The sequence below is a fragment of the Indicator indicator genome, chromosome 1 (genome assembly GCF_027791375.1).
Source record: "Indicator indicator isolate 239-I01 chromosome 1, UM_Iind_1.1, whole genome shotgun sequence".
Taxonomy (NCBI): Eukaryota; Metazoa; Chordata; class Aves; order Piciformes; family Indicatoridae; genus Indicator; species Indicator indicator.
In genome coordinates, this window is record NC_072010.1 from 121,581,797 (window position 1) to 121,607,055 (window position 25,259).

General features: G+C 45.4%; 1 protein-coding gene across 1 annotated transcript in view; it reads right to left on the minus strand.

Moving 5' to 3' along the window:
- Positions 1 to 23,568, minus strand: part of TSPAN7 (tetraspanin 7) — a 127,373-nt gene extending 103,805 nt beyond the window's left edge. The window contains exon 1 of the mRNA XM_054384592.1: positions 23,488 to 23,568. Within this exon, the coding sequence (XP_054240567.1) occupies positions 23,488 to 23,568 (81 nt within the window). The remainder of the gene's footprint in view (positions 1 to 23,487) is intronic.
- Positions 23,569 to 25,259: the final 1,691 nt, after the last annotated feature.

Here is a 25,259-nt window from a genome sequence, read left to right on the forward strand (position 1 = left end):
TCCTGGTGGCCCTTCTCTGGACACCTTCCAGCATGTCCATATCCCTCTTGTAATAGGGGCTCCAGAACTGGACGCAGTACTCCAGGTGGGGTCTCACCAGAGCTGAGCAGAGGGGGAGAATCACCTCCCTTGACCTGCTGGCCACACTTCTCTTGATGCAGCCCAGGCTCTGGTTGGCTTTCTGGGCTGCAAGTGCACATTGACAGCTCATGTTGAGCTTCTCATCCACCAGCACCCCCAAGTCCCTATCCTCAGGGCTGCTTTCTAGCCAACTGACACCAGGAACCTGAAGAAAAGGAGGTAGTAATGGGAATTCTTTAAAACTGAGCTGCTTATTACCTAGGAAAGAGAGACTGGATCGTATCAGTGGAGCAATAGCATCAGCTTAGCAATGCAATGACCAAAGGTATCAGTGCCTGTCACAAAAGCCAAAGAAATCCACTGACCTTCTCCAACAGAATGAACCCAAAGCATGGGAGTCTGTCTGAAAAGGAAGCAGCCATAAAGGTGATATATTTGAGAGATGAGGAAAGATTGCTCTAACACATCCACCTGGAAGCACAAGACAAATAGTGTCTGCCAGAGGAGCATCAGAAAGACCCAAGGCAGGCTGTCATCAGGAAGGAGCAATCTGATGAACCTCTGTGGCTGCCCTTACATCAGCAGACAAACGTTGCAGCTCCATCCCTCATGCTTCACTGACACCAGGGCTGTGTCCCTGGCAAGCTTCACAGCAGCTGTGTGGGAAGTGACCACCTGCTGCAACAGAGGGAACCTGCTGGGTAGCCAAGTATTAAGAACAGGATAAAGACTTTGCTGTTTTAGTCTACCAGAATAAAGGTAAAGGCATCAGAATAAGAGTGAATTTTGAAGTTCAGGACCACTTCAAGGATGCTCAGTATTATTATTGTTGTTATTATTATTGAGGTTAGATATCCATTTTAACACCATTTTATTAATAGGCATTTCACAGAATCACAGAAAGTTAGGGGTTGGAAGGGACCTCCAGAGATCATAGAGTCCAACCCCCCTGCCAGAGCAGGATCACCTAGGGCAGGCTGCACAGGAATGCATCCAGCTGGGTTTGGAAAGTCTCAGAGAAAGACTCCACAACCTCTCTGGGCAGCCTGTTCCAGTGCTCCACCACCCTCACTGTAAAGAAGAGTCTCCTCGTGTTGAGGTGTAACCTCCTGTGTTCCAGCTTGTATCTGTTGTTCCTTGTCCTATCACTGGGCACCACCAAAAAGAGACCATCACCTTCAGCTTGACACCCACCCCTCAGATATTTATAGACATTGGTAAGATCCCTTCTCAGCCTTCTCTTCTCAAGAATAAACAGCCCCAGGGTTCTCAGTATTTCTTCACAAGAGGGATGTTCAATTCCTGCAATCATCCTCATAGCTCTCTGTTGGACTCTCTCCAGCAGCTCTGTGTCTCTTGAATTGGGGAGCCCAAAACTGGACACAGTATTGCAGGTATGGTCTCACCAGGGCAGAGAAGAGAGGGAGGAGAACCTCCCTAGATCAGCTGGAGACAAACTCTTTTAGGACAAACTGTTCAACAATTGTGTTTCTACTCCTGAAACTGAGAGCCTCAAAGGTGTGATCCATGTGTGCTGTAGAAACACTGGCAGGTATGTCAGGAGTAAAGACACACAGAACTTCATCAGTATGGTATTTGTGTGTAACTATGCCCTTCATGAAGAAAGTTTCAAAGCAAACAGAATCACAGAATGTATCTGGTTGGCAGAGATCTGAGAGATATCCAGTCCAACCCTTAACCCAGCACTGAAGGGTCAATGCTAAACTATGTCCCTAAGCACCAGGTCCACATGGTGCTTGAACACCCCCAGGGATGGTGACTCCTCCACTGCCCTGGGCAGACCATTCCAATGTTTGAGAACCCTCTCTATGAAGAAGTATTTCCAATATTCACCTTGAACCTCCCGTGGCACAGCTTGGAACCATTTCCTCTAGTCCTGTCACTTTCCAACATAGAGAAGAGGCTGTCCCCTCCTTGCTCCAACCTCCCTTCAGGTAGCTGCAGAGAGTGATGAGGTCTCCTCTCAGCCTCCTCTTCTCCAGACTGAACAAGCCCAGCTCCCTCAGACACTCCTCATAGGCCATGTGCTCCAGACCCTTCATGAGCCTCACTGCCCTTCTCTGGACACATTCCAGCACCTCAATGTCCTTCCTACAGTGAGGGGCCCAGAACTGAACACAATACTCAATACTAGAGTTTTTCTTGCTTCAGATATCTTTCTATGTCATTACTTAAATTCCTCTCATTTAGACAATTCCTCTTTCACTATTGTTTGCTGGAATCCATAGCATAGGAAAATCTTCTGTCTTTACAGGCACCCTCACTTCCTCTGCCCAATTTGAAATCTGCATTAGTAATGTAAAAATCTACCATGTCTTCCTACAACAGGAACCAAGTGTGAATCTTTATGCTTTTGCAGTCATCCTGTGGCTTTTTTGCTAGTTTCAAAGTCAGGTAAAATGTTCATGGTTCATTTTGAAAGACCTCATCAGTGAGCTAGAGGAAAGGCCAGCAATGGAGAGTGTTATGACACCAATATTCTCTGTCTTTTCCTTGAGCAATGCTTGCCAAGCCCATGCAAAAGGAATCTAACAAATTTCTATCTATCTGCAACGCTGACTTGTGAGGTCAAAGCATTATCATAAAGCTCTTTTTGCCTGTCAGCTTGCAATATCCACACAGATCTTTGAAAAGGAAAGGAAGGCACCACATTTAAACACTGGCATGAAAATCTGGGAGGAAGGTGGCTGTTAAATTTGGAATCTGTGCAAGCTTGACAGTCCTTCCCATTATTTCTTAGGTAGTCCTTGCCATTATTTCTTAGGTATCTTCTTACATCCTTCAAAGAGAGATTTTATATGCAGCAGCCAGTGCATGAGCAGCAGCTAAACTAGTGCACTACTAACAGGGAAGCACCTGCCTTGCCATTCAGCTCCTGATATCCCTGCTGGAACAAGGAGGGAAAGAGCAGCCTCGTGACTGCTATGGGAAGACCTGACCTGGACCAAATTAATTTGTTAGTGATTTTCCACCCTTTCCTTCCTCACCAGGCTGCTAAAAACTTAATAAGGTATTTCTCAAGAGCAGAGCTTAAGTAAGGAAGTGCAACAGAGAGTTAGCATTAAATCCCTTCAGCAGCTTAGGTAGAAAACCAGGTGCTCCCTCCTTTGCTGTTCTCTATAAGGTGTTCCATGGCACTCCATTGCAGAGCCAAAGGAGAAGAGCAGAGCCAGAAAAGATTCAGCTGTCACCTCCATCAGGGGTAAGTGCATTTTGCACAGCACTGTCTTCTGTGGCTCCTGGGGCAAGTGAGGACAATCTCTTTATTTGTTGTTTTTTTTCTTCCTTCCCCTGAAAGACCAACAGTGTATTTCTAGCCCTGTTTGAGACCATTGGTGAAAAAACCAGGGCATGGGATTGGGGTAGACCAAGAGTGTATTTCTAGTCCTGTTTCCACACATGAGACCACTGGTGAAAAAACCAGGGCATGGGATTGGGGTAGACCAAGAGTGTATTTCTAGTCCTGTTTCCACACATGAGACCACTGGTGAAAAACAGGGCATGGGATTGGGGGAGACCAAGAGTGTATTTCTAGTCCTGTTTCCACACATGAGACCACTGGTGAAAAAAAGCAGGGCATGGGACTGGGGTAACCATTTAAGTTCACTGCTCTGAAAATATCCTGCAGCAGTTCTATCTCCCACAGGAGAGGTAAACTCATCTGAGTCCCTAACCTGGTCAGCTCATAAGGGACAATAAATTCACAGTAAGAACTCTGCAGTAATTCATCTATGCTGTGTCAACACTCATTGAGAAACTCAAAACAAACTAAAGAAAGAAAAAAAGCACAACACACCAAACCCCACCATTTTTTTAGTTATTATGGGTTATTATCCTACTGCTGAGAAAAGAAGTCAGAGCATTGTGTCCTCTCATGGGTGACATAAGCTGTAGTTACCTTACTTGATGCAAGGACTGCTAAGCTTCTGTCTAGCCAGGGAGAAGGAAAAGAATTTAAATTCAGAAGTGTGGCAGGGGGGGAAACTGAGCCATAGAATCATAGAATCATTCATACTGGGAAAGACCCTTGGGATCATATGGTTGAAATGTTATCTTCTGAACTAGGTTTGCATGGGAAGCTCCTAGGACAACAACAACAACAACAACAACAACAAAGGAAAAAAATTCAGAAAGTGAGGATTTTCCTGTGTCTGACAGGGAAATTTTTCAGTAAGGAGTTTCTCCCACTTTTGTTGATATGAAAAAGGACAGTTTCCTGCCTCCCACATTCATGGTTTCCTAATGGCAAGAGGAGACAGATACCAATATCCACTGCAAGAGCCCTCTGAAAGGCCTCATCTATGAAATCACAATCACATGACCACGTCCAGGATCTCTTAGCCTTTGCCTGCTGGCACCTTGCCAAACATCCAACAATACACAAAGCAAGCTGTAGTTTCAATGGTTGTGGTTAAGCCCTAGCCACCTTAGCAGATTCAAAGTTTTAGCTCCACAGACTGTGTTTAAAACCGTGGCATTCTTCATAGAATCATAGAATTGTTAGGGTTGGAAGGGACCTCAAGGATCATCTGGATCCAACCCCCCTGCCATGGGCAGGGACACCTCACACCAGAGCAGGTTGCTCACAGCCACATCCAGCCTGGCCTTAAAAACCTCCAGGGATGAGGTTTCTACCACCTCCCTGGACAACCTGTTCAGTGTCTCAAAATCCTCACAGTGAAAAACTTTTTTCCTAACATCCAATCTGAATCTACCCACTTCTAGTTTGGCTCCATTCCCCCTAGTCCTATCACTACCTGGCATCTTAAAAAGTCCCTCCCCAGCTTTCTTGTAGCCTCCTTCAGATACTGGAAGGCCACAATGAGGTCTCCTCAGAGCCTTTTTTTCTCCAGACTGAACAACCCCAGCTCTCTCAGTCTCTCCTCATAGGAGAGGAGCTCCAGCCCTCTGATCATCCTCGTGGACCTTCTCTGGACATGTTCCAGCACCTCCAGATCCTTCTTGTAACAGGGGCTCCAGAACTGGACACAGTACTCCAGGTGGGGTCTCACCAGAGCAGAGCAGAGTGGGAGAATCACCTCCCTTGACCTGCTGGCTATGCTCCTCTTGATGCAGCCCAGGATGTGATTGGCTTTCCAGGCTGCAAGTGCACTCTGGTGTCTCATGTTGAGCTGCTCATCCACTAGCTTCCCTGTCCTCTTAGAGCTAGATGTAGACATGAAAACCAAGGCAGAGCATGAAGGATGCTGACAACCCAGCGTTAAGAAGAGCCAGCCCCAGCACAGGAACTCTGCAAGGTAGCCACTTTCTGATACATCCCCTTCTCCTCTTCACTCTTTTGCCTTGTGGCCTCTAAGCATTTTAGTGCAGGAGCAAAGCTAGTGGGGGAGAAACTGATTTGAAATGTCTACAACTAACTGTGGTTTCCCTCCTTCCGTTCTGCTTTAGTTACTACATTTTAAGGCCATCCTGTGGTAGAGCATACGTGGAAGCAGGATTACATAATGGAACTGGCTATTCTCCTCTGTATACTTTCTCACACAGTACTTTTGATTACAGGAGAAGTCAAAAAAGGGGAAAATCATCAACACAGAGATTTTATCCAAGAAGGAGTACAATTTCAATGTTATTGATATAGTCCAACATGAACCACATATGTTAATTTTCAAGTATGCCAAGACTTGGAATAAAGAATACCAAAAATCTGATTTCCCCAATTCCAGTGCCAACCATGCTCCCTCCTGGGAAGCATTCATGATGCAAACCAAAACACATATGTAGGTAACACTGGCTCCAACCTCTAGGATCCTTCCTGTCCAAGCTAGCATGGGCCATCTGTTACTGCTTAGCCTGCAGCCCTACCAGATATTAGATTTGTACTACTTGCATTAAAAGTATGACATAAACTGCCAGTAAAAATGGTAATAAGAAGCCTTTCCTAAGCAGCTCATAATTTACCATTTCAAAAGTGTAATTTAAACTGTGCCAAAGTAAGGTGAGAAAAGATTCCAAAGCACAGACTAAGCCACGGGCCAGTCTGTCTCTACATGATACCACTCATGGGGAAGAGGAAGTAGGAAACAGAAAACATGCTGTAGCTTACTTGAAAATTTTCTTTTTTATGTAGCAAGGTCCAGGAATGCCAGAGAAACAGCCTTTGGCTGCCTCCCTGCTGAGCCCCTTCCTCTCTTTTTCACTAGGTGATACAAGATGATAAGAACAGAACAGTGACTGCTCTAAACCATTCTGCTCTGCTCTTAGCCTGACCAGCTGAGCAGCAGCCAATGCAAGAGACATTAGGATAAAACTGCACAGGAGATACCAGAAGAAAACCAACCTGCCCTTCAACCAAACCCACTCAGCTTCACAATGCATACTAGGATGAATCATGGAATCATAGATGGTTTGGGTTGGAAGGGGCCTCCAAAAGTCATCTAGTCCCCTGCACTAAGCAGGGGCATCCCCAACTAGGTCGGGTTGCCCAGAGCCTTATTGAGCCTCACACTGAGTATCTCCAGGGATGGAGTCTCAACTACCTCCCCAGGCAACCTGTTCCAGTGTTCCACTACCCTTATGATAAAGAATTTGTTCCTAACATCCAATCTAAATCTACTCTTCTCTACTTTGAAGCCATTGCTCTTCATCCTATCACTACAGGCCTTTGTAAACAGTCTCTCTCCATTCTTCTCCATCCTTCAGGTACTGGAAGGTTGTTATTAGGTCTTCCTGAAGCCTTCTCTTCCCCAGGCTGAACAACCCCAGCTCCTTCAGCCTGTCCTCACAGCAGAGGTGTTCCAAGCTCCTGATCATTTCCATGGCCCTCCTCTGGACCCCCTCCATCAGGTCCATGTCTTTTTCCATGGTCACTTCTTTCCATGATCTGTCCCAGCCTACATCCACCAAACAAAATACACTTTAATCTGCAGCGAGAGAAAAATCTTAAGTTAACTTTGACACAAAACCAAGGGCAGCCAGCATTAACTGCTTCCAGAATGGCCTCACTGGGGTATGGGAGGAAGCACAGACCTACAGTACAGGTTACATAAGAGGCAATCCCAACAGACATGAAAAAATCTTCCTTCTTCTTTAAGAAAAGTCCTGCACTGAAGCAGACTTCTGACAGCTGCCCTCCTCACATGGACTGCACTTTGTATCTGTCCGATTAAAATTTAGCAAAGAGAACTGCTAATAAGCCTCTGCAGCTGTCATAGCAGCCACTGCACCAGTAAATTAAAGAGAAATCCTTCTTTAGCTAAGAAGTCAGTCCAATTCCAGGAGTGCTTAACCATCTCAGTCAGAAAATCTGGCAGAAGCCAGGCATCACAGAATTCTGCATGCTGCTCTTCAACCAGAGCTCCACATTTGCAAAATCCTTCTCTGTATCTTCATGACCACAGCAAGGTAAAAGAAAGCAAACTAGCTTGTTCTGGATGCCAACATTCAAACTTGATCCTGCTTGCCACACTGGGTACATGCCATGGAGATGACAGATTACTGCCATTAGCAGGAAGAGGATGAGGACATTCTTAAACAGGCACACCGAATTTCCTTCCTTTAGGGATAAGCGTGTCAGCACCCTTGCTCCCCAGCCAAATCAAGACAGAGGTAAATGACCACCTACAGATAAGTGCACTTGTTTCCTTGAAGGAAAACTATCCTCCTTATGAGGAGAAGTTTTTATTTGTTTTGTCCACAGAAGGGTTTGCCTGATCTCTGAAGTCAGGAAAAGCTGCCTGGATCACTCCCAACTGTGGAAGACCACTCACTTGAAGGCCTGCTGTCATACACCAGCAGCTCTGCTCTGTCTCCCAAGATATCAGGCAACCTGAAAAGCTTTTTCCAGTGCATTGTGCATGCAACTTCAGAATAAAAAAGCATCACAGTCTGCCAATTTCATAGTTCAGCCACAGCCAGCTGCTCTGTCCAATAATCTCCTTCCACAAGCAGCATTCGTTAGACCTCTCAGAAATATTTCCACACTCTCCAAGCTACCTTAACAGCAGGTAAAAATGCATTTTGTTTTCCTTCAGCTTGCTATTCCTTCAATTGAAAGAAGATGTCAGAGTGAGTGCTGCAATGTAGTAATTATTACAGTCAGGGACTTCAAATAACTGATGCACAGCTGTGACAAATTTGACCAAACCCTTCTTTAGACATATTGCTTGATCTCCACCAGTGTCTCTGGCTATCCAGTGGGCAGATCTACTACTCTTTTTTAATGAGCACCATGGATAAATAAACCCAAAGATTTCATTTCCCCATATGTAAAGGCACAATACTTCTTAAGAACAACAGTATTTGAAGAACAAAGAAAATTGGAACACAAACTGTCAAGGTTGTAAAAATCTCATCAGCATAGAGGGAGCAGCAGCCAGGCTCCCTTTTCTGTGCTGAACTGAATCCAAACAATGTGCACTCTGCCATGCCCTCTGATGCTGCCCATAATACTCAGCATTTATTCATCCACCAGCTGACTCAGGTGTGACCTCACAGGACACTGTCTCACCAACACTTCCACAGATTGAGTCTTTTGCTCTCACATTCCTTAGTTTATGCTTTGGTTTCCTAGAACCTGCAATTTTTTTCTCTCTATTCTGTTTCTTTGGGGTTCATACAAGCTTCAATGGAATCACCATGCTGGCGAAGTGCACAGCTTTTCCTGTCTGGAGACAGGAGGCAGAGCTTAAAAAGGCAGAAAGGGACCTGGGAGTACTGGTTGAGAGTAGGCTGAACATGAGCCAGCAGTGTGCCCAGGTGGCCAAGAAGTCCAATGGCATCCTGGCCTGGATCAGGAATGGTGTGGCCAGCAGGAGCAGGGAAGTCATTCTGCCACATCTTGAGTACTGTGTCCAGTTCTGAGCTCCTCAGTTTAAGAAAAATGTTGAGATGCTGGAACATGTCCAAAGAAGGGCAACAAAGTTGGTGAAGGGTCTGGAGCACAAACCCTATGAGGAGCAGCTGAGGGAGCTGGGCTTATTTAGCCTGGAGAAGAGGAGGCTCAGGGGAGACCTTATTGCTCTCTACAACTACCTGAAGGGAGGTTGTAGCCAGGTGAAGGTTGGTCTCTTCTCCCAGGCAACCAGCAACCGAATAAGATGACACAGTCTCAAGCTGTGCCAGGGGGGGTTCAGGCTGGATGTTAGGAAGAAATTCTTCACAGCAAGAGTGATTGGCCATTGGAATGGGCTGCCCAGGGAGGTGGTGGAGTCACCATCCCTGGAGGTGTTTAAAATAAGCCTGGATGAGGCACTTAGTGCCATGGTGTAGTTGGTTAGATGGTGTTGGGTGATTGGTTGGACTCAGTGATCTTGAAGGTCTTTTCTCGCCTGGTTAAATCTGAGATTCTGTGACAGAGAAAAGGACAAAAGGTTTATCCTCTTGTGCTGAGATATCCAGCACAAGAATGGGTGATAAACCCTTCCAATTCCAACTTCATGGGAATTCTGTGGGAGCCAAGCCAGAATTATCTTCTGTTTCACCAAACTCAAATATTAAGCACAGGTGAATTTTGAGAGCAATCATCTGACTGCCTAAGACAGTCTGGTTCATATATGGTTTGCACTAATTTTAAGCAGAGCAAAATGACCTCACAGGAAACTTTATATATTTCATATGGACAAAGCTCAGTCCATCCAAATCAGTCCATCAGTCCATCCATCTCAGCTGGTTTAATTCTACTTAAAATGTCTTTTTACATCATACCCTTTTGCTTGCTAGTATTAGACTAACATGATATGGAGCAAATATGCTTTCAGAAGGCAAATGTTACTGCCACACATACTTGGGCTTGGGAGCACAACTGATCAGCTGGTGAATGGTACTGGAAGAAAAATGGCCAACTGTCTTTTCTTTTTCACTGATGAGGTGGTTTTATTTTCATATCATTATTCAATTCAAACACTTAGCATCAAATTCTCAATATCCTTCAGATTTAGAAGTCTGCCTTCTTACATATTTGATAAAGCTGGGAAAAAATAGGAAGTCATTTTTGGTCTAACACCTGGCATGAAACTGCAAAGTCAAGCACTTCGTGAAATTAAAATAATAAATCAACAAAGCTGTTGTGGCTCAGTTAAATTCTTGATTATTTGGGGATTGCACTGCTGTAGGAAACAGCCCAGCTCCTTGTTTTAATACTGGAGATTCTTCAGGGTACAGGGATTAATCTGTCTGGTCCCCTGGCAATCTGAGGGCGGTCAGTGAGGAAGGAGGGAACACTTTACATCTGATACTCCTGTTAAAAAATAGCTATGGTGCAGCAGGCTCAGGTTTCTGCAGGACAGGGACTGGGTTTGTTTTGTATTAAAGAGCACCCATTTCTCTGCATGAGTATTACATGAATATCATGCTAGCTACCTGAAACTGAGGCAGCTCTTCCATATCATTTTGAACAATTCCACTGGCTGAAAATTCACTCTCCCACAGCTGTACCTATTTTAAGTACGATCATCTTTCACTTCAGAACATACCTAGCTGGTGCTTACAAAACACCAAGCTCCTGGAAGTGGGAGGTTTTATTTTAGTTGCTGTTTTCAGCTGAAAATAACACAATTGCTGGATGGAATACTCAGTTTACTACCACACTGGCGGGTCCAGCACGTCTCCTGCAGCTTGTAATTTCATAGGCCAGTGAGCACAGTAGGACAGGCCATCCCATGCCTGCCTGCCTCAGGGCAGAACCCATCAGTGCTTTGACCCCTATGCCAGGCAGCTGTTGCCTGACCCCTGGCAGCAGCAGAGACCACGTCAGATGGGACAAGGACCAATGGTCCTGTCTTGCAAGCTGCTCTGCTGACCATGCAAGATGACTGAGGGTTGGTGTGCACTGCTGTGTAGGGGGACACTGGAGGGTGGGTGTGCACTGCTGTGTAGGGGGACACTGAGCTGTCCTTCCCATGCTGGGAGGCCACTCAGCACAAGCATCACTTTGAAGCAGGGAGACCAAAGGGGGGAAATATAACAAGGAGTATTTTTCTGTCAGAAATATTTGACTACAAGACCACAGGCAAAGACAACAGTTGCTCCATCTGCCCAGGAAGAGTTTTGCACAAGCACTCTGAAAGCTGCACAAGGATCCTGCACATGCTCAGCAAATGTAACAGAGTCCTTCTGCCTGCTAGAAAGGCAGTAAGTGTCCTCAGTCTTTCCTGCAATGACAAAAATCAACGCTTAATGCCACCCCCACAAAGTGTGGGTTTTATCTTTTTGAAAGGTGTGACCTTCTGTTAGGAAATCCTGATCCAAACCCTTCATATCATCCCCTGTTTCATGAGAAGAGGAAGCAAGGAATACAAAGGGACTTGGTTTCTGTGTCCTAGGAAATAACACTGAAGTACTCCTGACAGCCAGTGCCCCAACATCTTGAGGTCTTAATTCTTTCTTCAGGAGTTTAGAAACTGTACTTGATTCATAGATAGTTCCTAGGTTGTTATGGGATGAAAGAGATCAATTTAAACCTTCAGGTCATTTGACTTGCATAATTTAACTCATCAGTTTTTCCTGAAGTATACTAGAAAGAGAAACTCAGTCCCAGATAATATGGAAGCTGATCTTAACATTAGCTAGCCTCTAGGTCATTTGACTTGCACAATTTAACTCAGCAGTTTTTCCTGGAGTATACTGCAAAGAGCAACTCAGTCCCAGACAACATGCAAGCTGGCCTTAACATTAGCTAACAACCTGATCTACTGGAGGGTGTCCCTGCCCATGGCAGGGAGGCTGGAACTAGATGATCCTTGGGGATCCCTCCCAACCTTGACAATTCTGTGACTTTAAAGTGGGTCTGCTTCAACTGACTCGAAGATGCAGCTTTAGATAAAAGCAGATCTAACACCTTATCAATGACCTGTAAACCAAGGGGAAGTTAAAGTATTCTCCAAACCTTCAATAATGTCAGCTGCTCACTTCCTAGAAGACATTATTTTACAGGTAAATCGAATCACTCTGCCTGCAAACAGCGCAGACTGCAGAGCAGTGTCCTACTTCCAGCACAGGGCAGATGCCCCAGCACAATGAGCCCAGTGATGAGATGCAGCCATCAGGGAGAGCACTGAGGTACTGAGGGTAATCTCTGTGCATTGCCTCTCTGTTTTCAAAGGGAAACAGAAGTGACATGACTTAATTATGTTATCATTCCAAGTCTGATTAGAGACAGTTAGATGCTAAGTACTGTCGAAGGGAACCACGTAGAGGAGGATTGAGTTTCCATCTTCTGTTAATGCATACCTGGAAAGTGTCCTCTCCTTTATCTTAACCCTTTGGGGTTTTTTGCAAGAATAAAAGCCACCACTTTCATGACAGATTTCTGATGTTTTGATTGGCTTGATGCAGTGGTGGCAATGAAAGTGTTTTGTCCAGGACACTACCAGAGAACATAACAAAAAGAACAAGTCATGGGATCTTCCTCCCTCCCCTTCGCCACAGCCAATCTGCAGCAGTCCTCCATCTCACATAGTTTTTGAAAGTGATCTGCACATGTTTCTATAAACTATATCAAATGTTCTTCACATTTCCTGTGGTGAGGTCAGTGTAGAGCAGTTGGACAGCCCCAGGCAAGATGTACACTGTCATGCACCTTTGTGTTATCTTCTAACACAGACAAAAATCCCCATCCAGGTGTACATCCTTGGAGACTGCATGGGCCTGCAGACCCCAGGTTCTCCATCTCCAATACAGGCTTCCAAACCTGGTTAGGCTCCAAGTCCTAGATACAATTTTGAAAGCCAACACACTTTACAGATCTTCAAAAAAAACCAAAACAAGCCTTGGTTCTGCCTGATTGGAAACAGGCTGAGAGAGCTGGGTCTGGAGAAGAGAAGGCTCTGAGGAGACCTTATTGTGGCCTTCCAGGATCTGAAGGGGGCCTTTAGGATGATCAGAGGGCTGGAGCACGTCTCCTGTGAGGACAGACTGAAAGAGTTAGGGCTGTTCAGTCTGGAGAAGAGAAGGCTCTGAGGAGACCTTATTGTGGCCTTCCAGTATCTGAAGGGGGCTACAAGAAAGCTGGGGAGGGACTTTTTAGGATATCAGACAGTGATAGGACTAGGGGGAATGGAATAAAGCTGGAAGTGGGGAGATTCAGGCTGGATGTGAGGAAGAAGTTCTTCACCATGAGAGTGGTGAGAGCCTGGAATGGGTTGTCCAGGGAGGTGGTTGAGGCTCCATCCCTGGAGGTGTTTAAGGCCAGGCTGGATGAAGCTCTGGCCAGCCTGATCTAGTGTGAGGTGTCCCTGCCCATGGCAGGGGGGTTGGAACTGTATGATCCTTGTGGTCCCTTCCAACCCTGACTGATTCTATGATTCTATGATTCTATGTCAGGTAGGGATAGGACTAGGGGGAATGGAACAAAAATAGAAGTGGGTAGATTCAGATTGGATGTTAGGGAAGAAATTCTTCACCATGAGGATGGTGAGACACTGGAACAGTGGTGGAAGCCTCATCCCTGGAGGTGTTTAAGGCCAGGCTGGATGTGACTGTGAGCAACCTGCTCTAGTGTGAGGTGTCCCTGCTGAAGGCAGGGGGCTTGGAACTAGATGATCCTTGAGGTCAGTTCTGTGATTCTGTGACTGATTCAACACATGTCACAACCCAATCCGTGATGCCCTAAACTGCCCTAAATTTCAAGTCTGAATAAAAAAAAACCATCAACATTACCTGGCATATTCAGGAAATTCTTTTTAGGACTTCCCATATCACTGACAGTTTCCATCCCTGAGAAGCCTACCTCCATCAAGAATGTCAGGTTTTGGTATAGCTCCCATTTCCTTTTAGAAACATAGAAAACAAAGACTTCTTCATATTCTGTTGCCAAAAATGGTGAAGGGAATTTTCTAAACATGTCAAAGTTGTTGCCAGACAGAGGCCAACCCATCAAATGTTCTGCTCAAATTATAAATGTGTTTAAAACTCAACAAAGTATTAAATCAGCATGGTCTAGCTGAAACTTTAGGTGCAGGGAATGCACTTTGGCCCTTGCAATAATGAGTTCTCATGTCCTAGGGATGAGTTGTAAGCACACTTTGCTGCTGATATGCAGTGCAACTTTCTGTTTCCATGCACTATAGTCTCTGAAGCAGTCCTGAAGACTTTTTTAGCTTCAGTAATAACTTCAGTGCTGTGGCATCAAGCTGCTCATTTCTGTGCAAAGGCAGTAAGGCACAAAGGCAGTAAAGGGTCACACAGCAGGGGGGAGTCCTTCATTTCCAGGTTTTAGGGAAATACAAGTGCTCCTCTTCCTATGATGTTTACAGGGTTTCACCCTCTTCTCTCCTCTCATTCTGTGCTGCACCATACAAGCATGTCACCCTCTTCCTTAGATCTGCTCCCAAAATCCACTGACTTTGGCAGATTAAGTCCATCACATTCACACCATCACATTCTCCTAGCAAATAAACTCTTTTAAAAAACCCTACTTCAGTATAACAAAAGAACACTTCAACCTGGTCCATCCAAATCCACATGCAGCCCAAACCAAATCCCACCTTTTCTGAAAGCTTACAGCAAATAACTCCCAGAATGAAATGATGACAAGAAACATTTCAGCCTTCTGCCCATCCTGAGCTGCTCCACAGAGTTCTCCTGCCCTGTGGTGCATCCAAGCCTGGCCTCCAGGAGTGCCAGCACCCTGCTGTCACCAGCCACCACCCGAATTCAGCACAGCCAATTCAGGGAGATGGGGAAGGCAAGAAACAGAGAGGGAAGGGAAGCTACTTACTTCTTTTAAGGATTTTAGCACTGTCCCCAGAACCATATAAGTGGAAACAGAACATCTGGAAAACACCTTGCAAAACACCACATGGGAATTACAGCAAAACTACTATGAACAGCATCACTTCCATTCTTTTATTACAGCTCCTACAAACCCTGTGGCCTACTCCCAGAGCTAAAAAAAACCCAGCTCAGCTATGAAATAATGATAATCCAATAAGACACAAGCATTCCATGCTTCAGAGTCCCTTTAGCACGAGAGAAATTTAAATGCTTCTCTCTCATAACCCAGAACAGTTATGAAGATATAACATATAAGCCATCTGCCCACCATGGTGAAAGAGAGCTAAGATCATAGAATCATAGAATCAGTCAGGGTTGGAAGGGACCACAAGGATCATCTAGTTCCAACCCCCCTGCCATGGGCAGGGACACCTCACACTAGAATGTAGTGTAGATGGAAAGAGGCCTGCCCTGTTGATGTGGAAGATCTATTTTCTGAGATGATTAAATGTTAATTAATAGTGATGAGCCTAAAGAAATAACATTACACAAATAAAAATGGCCTTGCAGTAACTGTCATCTGCTCCCTATAGTCACTTCTGGAGTCTTGTCTTTGATTCAGAACATTCAGCCATCTAGGAGGCAAGGCAGTAAGGTCAACAGGAATTTCACTCTCCGATTTGGTGGGATGTATGTGGTGGGTTGAAATTAGCCCCCAACTAATTTGGAGAAAAAAATATCCAACAAAATAAAATTTGCCAGACAGCTCAGTTGGAAAGCAAATGAAGCTGTACTTACAAGCACAACTACAACCTAGAAATATGAAATGCAATGAATGTGTTCAAAATATACAATATTTACGTGTATTTACAATTGATAAACAACAGAAGAACCCCCCTGGACAAAACCAGGGGGTTACCAGCAGCCTCCTTCTCTTTCCCCCAACCTCCCTGTACAAGGTAAAAGAGAGAGAAGAGCAGAGAGTAGCTGTTAGCACTTAGCCACAACAAGAACACAGCCAAGGTCACCAACAGCCAAGCAAAAGCCACCAGCTAGTATCTGCCAGAGCAAAGAAGCCAAAAAGAAAAAGAGTTTATACAACTAACTTTATGTTATCAGGTATCAGACCAATGGGATGATTTAGACCTTATCATTATTTTCCCTTTTACATCCAATAGTAATTTATTTACATTCTACCACTTTCCTATTCAATCTCTGGAAAATTCCTAGAAGTGCCACAACGTAGAACAGAGGCTTGGTAATGCACTCAAGCTGGCATCCCTACAACAAGCATCATCAGACTTAAAAAGCACATGGAAGATTGAAGGAGATGTTTCTGCGAGCTCACATGCACAAAGAGACTTTCTAGATATTCATCTGTTAATTCATTGGCACATAAATTTGTGGGACAGTTGCAACAGCTGAGGAAACCATGATAAAAATACGGAGATGGAGACAACTAATGGTACCAGGTAACCTAATTTACTTCCCTGACAGCACAGGGAATTGATAAATAGTCACATAATCAGAGATAAGATCAGATTCTTGGATCCATTTTAAATTCCCTTGGTTTACCTACAGATAATTGCCTCTGCTTCCTTGACAAGCAAGGCAGACATGAACCAGCATACAAGAAAAGGACTCTACTGCCTTCTCAGCAGAAAAGTGCTAACAAGACCTCCCCAGCACTCTTCTCTAGAATTTTTATTTACACTGCTGAGCAGGTTGCTCAGAGCAGGACTCAACACTAAACAGCCAAAGTGTTTACTATACATTCAGCAGTACTCCACCACACTCCTACTCTATCACCTGTGAAAGAGCAAGGACTTCTGCTCCTGCTTGTCTATGAATCCATCCTATGTCTTCCCAAATATAACTCCAAGTCACCTACCATTCCTCTTCACCACTCCAAACTGACTTGTTAATGTGAAAAAGTTACCAGCCCCAAACTAGAGAACTGTCCAGATACGAACTCCAGGGTCAAAATGTAGCAGGTACCTCCTAAAGGTGTAAGCATAGTTATACAAACAGCAAGAAAAGAAGGAGCATTTAACCAATAGTACAGTCAATTACTCCCTTAAATGAGATATAGAATCATAGAATCGTAGAATCAGTCAGGGTTGGAAGGGACCACAAGGATCATCCAGTTCCAAGCCCCCTGCCATGGGCAGGGACACCTCACACTAGATCAGGCTGGCCAGAGCCTCATCCAGCCTGGCCTTAAACACCTCCAGGGATGGGGCCTCAACTACCTCCCTGCACAACCCATTCCAGGCTCTCACCACTCTCATGGGGAAGAACTTCTTCCTCACATCCAGCCTGAATCTCCTCACTTCCAGCTCTATTCCATTCCCCCCAGTCCTGTCACTACCTGATATCCTAAAAAGTCCCTCCCCAGCTTTCTTGTAGCCCCCTTCAGATACTCGGAGCCTTCTCTTCTCCAGACTGAACAGCCCCAACTCTTTCAGTCTGTCCTCATAGGAGAGGAGCTCCAGCCTTCTGATCATCTTGGTGGCCCTTCTCTGGGCACATTCCAGCATGTCCATATCCCTCCTGTAACAGGGGCTCCAGAACTGGACACAGTACTCCAGGTGGGGTCTCACCAGAGCTGAGCAGAGGGGGAGAATCACCTCCCTTGACCTGCTGGCCACACTTCTCTTGCTGCAGCCCAGGCTCTGGTTGGCTTTCTGGGCTGCAAGTGCACACTGACAGCTCATATTGAGCTTCTCATCCACCAGCACCCCCAAGTCCCAAATCTAATTGGCAGCTCACACACACACCTATGGGTGATGCTTGGGGACAGGCCAGGACTGCCCCTGCACCTCCTCCCAGCACTTGTAGCGGAGCACAAGTGGAAGTCATGACTTTGTCTTCTTAATTTACTCACACTTACTGGAGCTGCCACACTGCTATGGCTATCGTTGGTTTGTACTTCTGTTAAGAGGGTTTTATACTGCAAACAAAAAAGCCTACCATAAATCCCACACAACTAAGCCTAGTCTCTAAGTACCCCAACAGGGAATTGAGAAAATTGACTCTGGAGCTATGTTTTAAAATAGCTTGTTTGGGTTTTTTTTTTTTTTTGTCTTGGGTTTGTTGTTGTTGTGGGTTTGGGGTTTTTTGGGGGGGTGTTGGTTTTGGGTTTTTTTCAGTTTGGTTTGGTTTGGTTTGGTTTAAATCCAGTTATTTATTTAGCCAACAGAATTCACCTTGGGCTACATTCACAAGAGAACACCATTATCTTTAATCTTTCATGTATATCATTATGAGAACAGAACAGGAAACTACTGACTTAAAGAGGCAACTGCACGAGGTTTGTGCCTAAGCAATGAAGCACTTCAGACCCATCATGGTGGGGATCTTTTGTATTTTCTCAGAGTGTAATTTTTCTGTATTTCAGATAACTAAGTACAAATAATAAAATTGACTTCTAAAAACGTAGCAGTGGTTCCTTTGCAGTCAGTGGAGCCACCGAAAGATTGAGCAATCTAAGCCACGTGGGAAAGCTAAAACGTTTCCCAAAACATTTCCTTTAAAACCATCTGCTAAAGGATATTTAAAAACAAATTAAAAATTGAAGAAAAAAAAAAAAGTAAGTATGGTAAGAGGTATTAAAAAGACCAGACACACACAGAAACCAGTGCAGAAGCAAGGGAAAGAAATTCTGGAGAGAAAAACAGTTCATTTCAGCAACCCAGCTAGACATCAGTAGTGAAGATGACTAATGCCACTAGTAACTCAAAGGGGCACACAAATTTAATCCCATATTATAATGCACAGCTCAAACAGCTGCATTTGCAGAGGGGTCAGCAGTTCGGCCATAAATTTGTGTTACAGAGCAGGTCGTCAGGCTTGCTCTTCCTCTCGGGCATTTCCCAGCAAATGGCTTTGGGAGCTCCTGCAATGGTGGGTAAAGGCCACCTCTGCCCAACTGCTGTGGTGTGAGGCCCAAGAGCTGCCCTCCCTGATGCCATAGCCAGTCCCGGTTCCTCCTTCTCCCATCTTCTTTTTAGGAAACCTGAGAGGAGAGAGAGATAGGAGAGCCGCTTCTCTGAAGCAGCTGCTGGGTCTCCCCATGATCTCCATGCCACCAGAGGCCATCTTCTGACCACCTGAGTCCTGTGGCCCCCACAGAACCTGGCTAAAAGAAGACTAATGATATGCAAACAGGCAATTTCAGTCTGTTTTAAAATCAGATGACCAAATGACACTTACCTGTCCTTTTACACTCCTGTCCATGGCTCTCCTGCCAGCTGCAAACTCCAATGTGTCATACCATGATGCAGAGCTCCGTTTTCCAAACAATAAAAACTTGGAAAAGTAAACTACTCCTGTTGCAAACAGGGATTTTAGCTCTGATTTTGTCACATAGCAAAAGACAAGGCAAGTTCCAAGAACCTAATTTAGCATTTACATGTTGGGAGGTGCTCTTTAGATCAGTGACCTACCTTGGAGAAACATCTGAACAGAAACTCTACTTAAATGCTTTTATTACATTAATTAACAGCAAGAAACCCCCGTACATGCAGTACAGCACACACAAAGCACTTTTTTTTTTTTTTTTTGTCAAGTGATTCAGAGGGCCTAAAATTGGAAGCTAATCATTGTGCCATGGTGCCTGTTCAGGGAAATGACAAGTTGTTCATGGAAGATGAAACCCACTTTCTGCAGTCCTATAACTTAAGGTGCCCATGCACCCTTAAAGCTCTCTGCCAAAGCAGATGTTAATTTGATAACAAAACATACTTCAAAGCCTACAGCCAAATATTAAGTATACATGTATTTTAAGACATAAGATCACTTAAGAGCTAGGTAAATATAAGGTACTGAGGGGTGCTTAAAGGTTTCACTCCCTGATAAGAAATTCACTTTGAATTCTAATTCAAAAGTCATCTTCCCTCAAAAAAAAAAAAAACCAACCAAAAAAAAAAAACACAAAAAAACCACCAAAACCACAGGTTATATCTTGGATTTCTATGCATGCAATTTATGCTATCCAAAGGGGGGGAGTGGGGGAAGCTAAAAGCCAAGCAGTGCTTTTATTGCCCATTTTTTTTTTTTTTTTTTTTTACATCTACTAGTTCTAAATCAGATACATTCAGCACAGAATTCTGATCAGGAGAAAAACGTCTGTTGAATTTTTATTGCTACGTCCCTTAAGGACCCAAAGCGGTAACCCTAGGCATTTAATGTGTACTAGGAATAACAATACATATGAGAACATAAAAAGCTTGTTATCTCTGTTTATGGAAATTCTACACCACCCCCCTCCCCCCCCCCCCCCATGTTTGTACATTGACTGAAAGAAGTTGGGAAGAAGTATGAAGACGGGGTGGGAAGAAGAAGTTATCAAAACAACCAATACCATTGAATAAAACCTCTTTGGAAAGGAACAAGCTACGCAGTATGAAATTTGAATGAACCTCGTCTCTTCATTACCACCCTGCAGCTCTCATGTAGTCAGTGGAGCCTCTTTTAATGCTTATACTAACAGTCTTCATCTACATCCATCTCACCCATTGATTCAAATGCAGTTTGTATTTAAGGCTGACAAACAATCACTCGTGATAGAAATGCTCTGCCCGCGTAGGTTTTCTTCTTTTATAAACAACATAAACACAGAGAAGTCCTTCTGGATGTTTCAGAACAGCTCACTGGACTCAGCAAAGCATCTTCTCCCCCTGCCCCTCACATCACAACCCATAAACAGCTGGCCAAATATCCAAAGTGTTTTCACAACATAGCTCCCTCTCACAGGACCACTTTCCTCCCTGCAACTCCATCCTCACAGCTAGAAAAAAACCTGTACAAATTGCAGCTAAGCAACACAAGGCTTTCTCTTTCAGAAATAAGATTACAACCTCTCCAATAAATGTAGGGAAGCCATCAAATAAAATTCTACAAGCCAGACATTTGTGGAACTGGTGTGGTTCCTTCTGGTATCTAGATGAGTCCAAGAAATATTTCTAAAATAGAATGCTTCCCATATTTTCAGCTCTGAGAATTCACAGACACCAAATTTGAGTTACACTGACTCTGAAGCCAGCAGCTTGTGAGAGTACAAAGAGCATCCCAGAAAATTATAATAGAGAGAGGATTGAGACAACTCCACGCATCCCTCATCTCTCAAACTTGCCTGTAAAAAGAAGGGGATACAGCCAGAGCACAATGTGTTTCTGCTCTATTCATGGCAATAGGTGCAGCCTGCTACAGTTGATACGAAGTGGGCTAAATAAAAGCCCAGAAAGGAGCCAAAAATATAAACTGGTTTTTGTTCCTCTGTGCTCAAAGGAAGAACAGCCGATGACGACTAAGGGTCTGCTGTCAACTACTCTGGAATTTTACCAACCCCTTTGCTGTCCTCTCCCATTTACATCTGCCTAGGTTTCCCTTGCTTGACTCCTTGGGAAACCAGATGAAGCAGCAAGCACAGTGGAAGAGATTTGTTTTCTTTTGTCCATGGTTGCAAGATTTTGTCTCCAACCATTTATTTTTGTTATGTTTTCTTGTATTTCTTTTCCAGGCTCAAGGAGGAGGACAAACAGACAACCTGATGGCTACTTAGTAATCGGGAAAGCCACAGTAGTGGGACATGCCCTTGAAGAAGACTGGGACACATGGGAGCCTGACAGACAGTTCAGAGGAAAAGAATTTGCACTAGAGCATCCCACAAGGACAGAAGCAATGCTGTAGCCCGAATCAGAGCTCAGCTGTTTTATTTACCCTATGAGGTCCCAGCTGTCAACCTGGCCTGGCATCACGACAGCCTACAGTGTAAATGCCCTTAGCCAGCTGCTTGGCTCAATGTACAATTCTCTCTTTTTAAATGAGATTAGCGTTCATGAAATGTGCTATCTTGACAGGCATGCTGATTTAAAAGTCCTCTGTTTATTCAGGATACAGCAGTCACTTTTAAAAAGATGTAATTTGAAAAGAGACCATGAATTCACCAGATCTCCTGCAGCTGCACTAATCACAGGAAAATAAGGAATTTCTTATAGATCCATTGTGAACACAGCACTGGAAAGGATGAATCCCGAAATTGTAGCAAGTGTATAAACTTAGAAACCTACCTCCTTTGAGGCTAGCACGAAGGATCTACTTGCCAACAAAAAGAAAAACACCAGATGATTACAGCTTCCTATCCATTTCAGTCATCGGACACATCTGCTGCTGTTACCACCAAAATTGTTTAAAAAGAAGGGAGGGGGAATATGTTAACTGCTGGGGAGTGGGGGAGGTCAGTAATGCAGAGGCACTGCTGTAGGAACGGATTAGCAAAAAATGATTTTGGTTATGCTTGGGGGGAAAAAAACTAAACAAAACAAACAAAAACAAACAAATAAATTATTTTTAAAAACAACAACAAACCACCGAGTCCAAAAACCAAAAGAACAAAAAAAAAAAAAAAACAACCCAAAACAAACAAACAAAAGCCCCAAGCACAAAAAGCCTGCGAAGTTAAAGCCAAACCAGTTAAAGTCGTATGTTCATGATAAAGATGTAAAACATTATTGCCATATCCATGCGATCCTTTGCTTAGAACGCAGTTTTAAACAGAAAGACGAGAATCTGAGTTAACTCGCGTTTCACAGGCACTTTTCACAGCATAAAGCTATTAAAACGATAACGCACAACGAGCCTCCCTGGCCAGGAAGTGACAAATTCGCTTCACTGTACTGTATCAATGATGTGCTGATTACGGTCTCTAACAGCACACAGTGGGGCCATTATCATATGTTGTCACCATGTACCATCAAAAGGTCTTTAATCTGCAGATTGCCGCCACAAAACGCTGCTCATGCCAGGGATCTGCTGAGTAACTGGCCAGGACACAGCGAAAACCTCCGGCCTCCCCCCCGAAGGTCGCCTGAAACACCCGGTTCCCCGTCAGTCAATCACTGCAACTCAATTAATGTATCTGGGTCATAAAAATGGTTTACGGGAGCCTGAGCCGGGTTACGAAACGCAGCGCAGCGGATATACTGGTGGAGCTCAGCCCCCGCTGCGCCTAGGTGAGAGCCGGGGACCCGCACCGGGGAGGAGGGGACTCGGGGAAGGGGCACGGCGCCGGGCCCCGCGGCGGGATGGGGATGCGGCAGGCAGAGGGGAGACGGGCGGTGGGGACTGCCCCGCTGCTCCCTACCGCGGTCCGGCCGGCCAGGGACGGGTAGGGGAGGTAGCCATCGTGGCAGCCGGGGAGACCCCTGCAACTTTCCCGTATGGGGGCTCGGGGAGTGGTTGCTCGCCGCAAGAAGAGCCGAAAAAAAAATGATAAATACATATGTCTGTATGTGTGCGTGCGCGCGTGTATGCATATATATATGTGTGTGTGTGTGTATATATATAATATATGTATATATACACACACACGCATATGTGTGTATATATGTGTATATACACACACACACACATGTGTATATATGTGTATATACACACACACACACACATATGTATGTATGTGTGTTCTCACATAGAGATATATATATGCGTATGTATCTATGTGCGTTTACGCATACGTGTGCGTGTATATATATGCACACACGTATATATTCCGGCATCATCAGAGCTACGTCCCCGCACGGTAACACCGGTGACATCCCGGAGAAGCCCCCGCCGCCCACCCCGGGCAGGTGGGGGCCGCAGGCACCCTGGGGGTGCCATGGCCCTGCCCAGTGATCGGTGGGTGTCCGCGCCGAGCCGCTCTGCACTCACCCAGAAGACGAAGGAGTAGATGATGAGGAGGGTTTTCAGACACGTTATCACGGGTTTGGTCTCCATTCTCCTCGATGCCATAATACTGAGATCCCGGCTGCAGGCTGGGCGCGGGAGGAGGAGGGAGGGAGGGAGGAGGGAGGGGAGGCGGGCCGGTGGAGGGGTGGGGGGGGGCGGTAGGAGGTGAGCTCAGCGCTGGTCTCGTCTCGCTGCGCCGCTCGCCTAGGTCCCGCCGCACCGCATCGCGCCGCTCGCCGCCGCCGCTGCTGCTCGCCTCCCTCAGCCCCACAGCGCCGCACGCCCCGCCGCCAGGGGGCGCTGCCCTGGAGGCGCCGCCGAGGGGAGGGGAGTGCTGTGCAATGGGGCGGGGGGCGCTCGGTGCCGCCGCTGCCGGCCCCGGCTGTTCTTAGGAGCTGTCTGACGCGCTGAAACTTCATCTGCGCGGGGCTGACCGTCGGGGCTCTGCCCACAGGGTGAAACTGACTGGGGTATCACAAGGTGTTGGGGGGAGAGCTTGAGGTTTTGAGAGGCAACGCATAAGACATACACACCCCCGGGCAGCCCCCGTTTCTTGGGAAGATGCTCACAAGCGTTGCTTGGCCTGCTTAGGGGCTTGGGGCAGTAAGTCTGGGGACTCAGAGGTGGACAAGAAAATTGCCCATATGGGAGAAAATGCCTTCAGTGTCTCAATGAAAATTTGTGTTCATATTCAGGCTACAAGCATGTAAAGACTACAGCAAGTGCACGTACCACAGATTTGCTTACAGCTGTGTAACAACGTGGGTGAGCCAGGCTGTATCTAAGAGCAAGAGCTCAGGGCTCTTCCAGCTCTGCACCTCTGACATACCTCTCTTTGGCAGCTCGAGTGCAAGGGATTGGGATGAGACAGTAGGATTTATGAGTGTTACCTTACAAGAGCAGGTCATGAAACTGGGATGCTGCTGGAGCCTGATCCCTAATCTTGACTTCACAACAGCGTTGAGTCTGAACTCTATCCTAAAACTAATCTGTACGTTGAACCCCAACCTAAACTGATCAGAAACCTTGTGATTCTGTACGGGTTTGAGACCATGGGTTTGAGAACAAACATGGCTCATCTCTGCCACACCAGGAGATGAACCTCATGTGGCAACGCACTCCAGAGAGGGAACAGAGCTCTGGAGAGAGCCTGCTTCTTGTTATTGTCCCTGCAGCTACCAGTCCATCACAAAATCCAGCAAGGGAAGAACAGCAGAAAAATAACCATATTAGTCTAGGAATGGAAAGTGAGCTGATCCTGCAGAACCCTTGCTGCAGAGCAATGGTGTGGGTCTCTCCAGCCTCCCCTGGGTAGGGATGAAAGAGACTTGTAGCATGGCCACTTTCAATAAAAGCATGGCCAGGATGAGTGCACGTGTGTGCCTTGGTAGCCTGAACTGCTGCACCAAGACTGCAGGCATGCATGGAGGAAATGTTTTTAGGTTTCTTTTCTCTAGTTGACTATGTAGAGGACAGGATGTGTGCATGGAAGTGAATGCTGGAACATGCTAAGGCACTCCTAGGTGGTGTGCCTTCACACACCCCCCAAAATCATGCTCCAAACAATACCTTTAGCTACATTAAAATCTAAACAAGGTCAATGCTAAGCAGCATATCTTCTCAAGCTGCAAAAACAATGTGGTTTGTGGAGCTGAGACATATCGAAGTGATAAACCAGACTTTGCCATTCAAGGGATGGTGTTTAAAAACAGGGAGAGGAAAAAAAATAGTCCCTGGACAAGTGCTTTTATAAT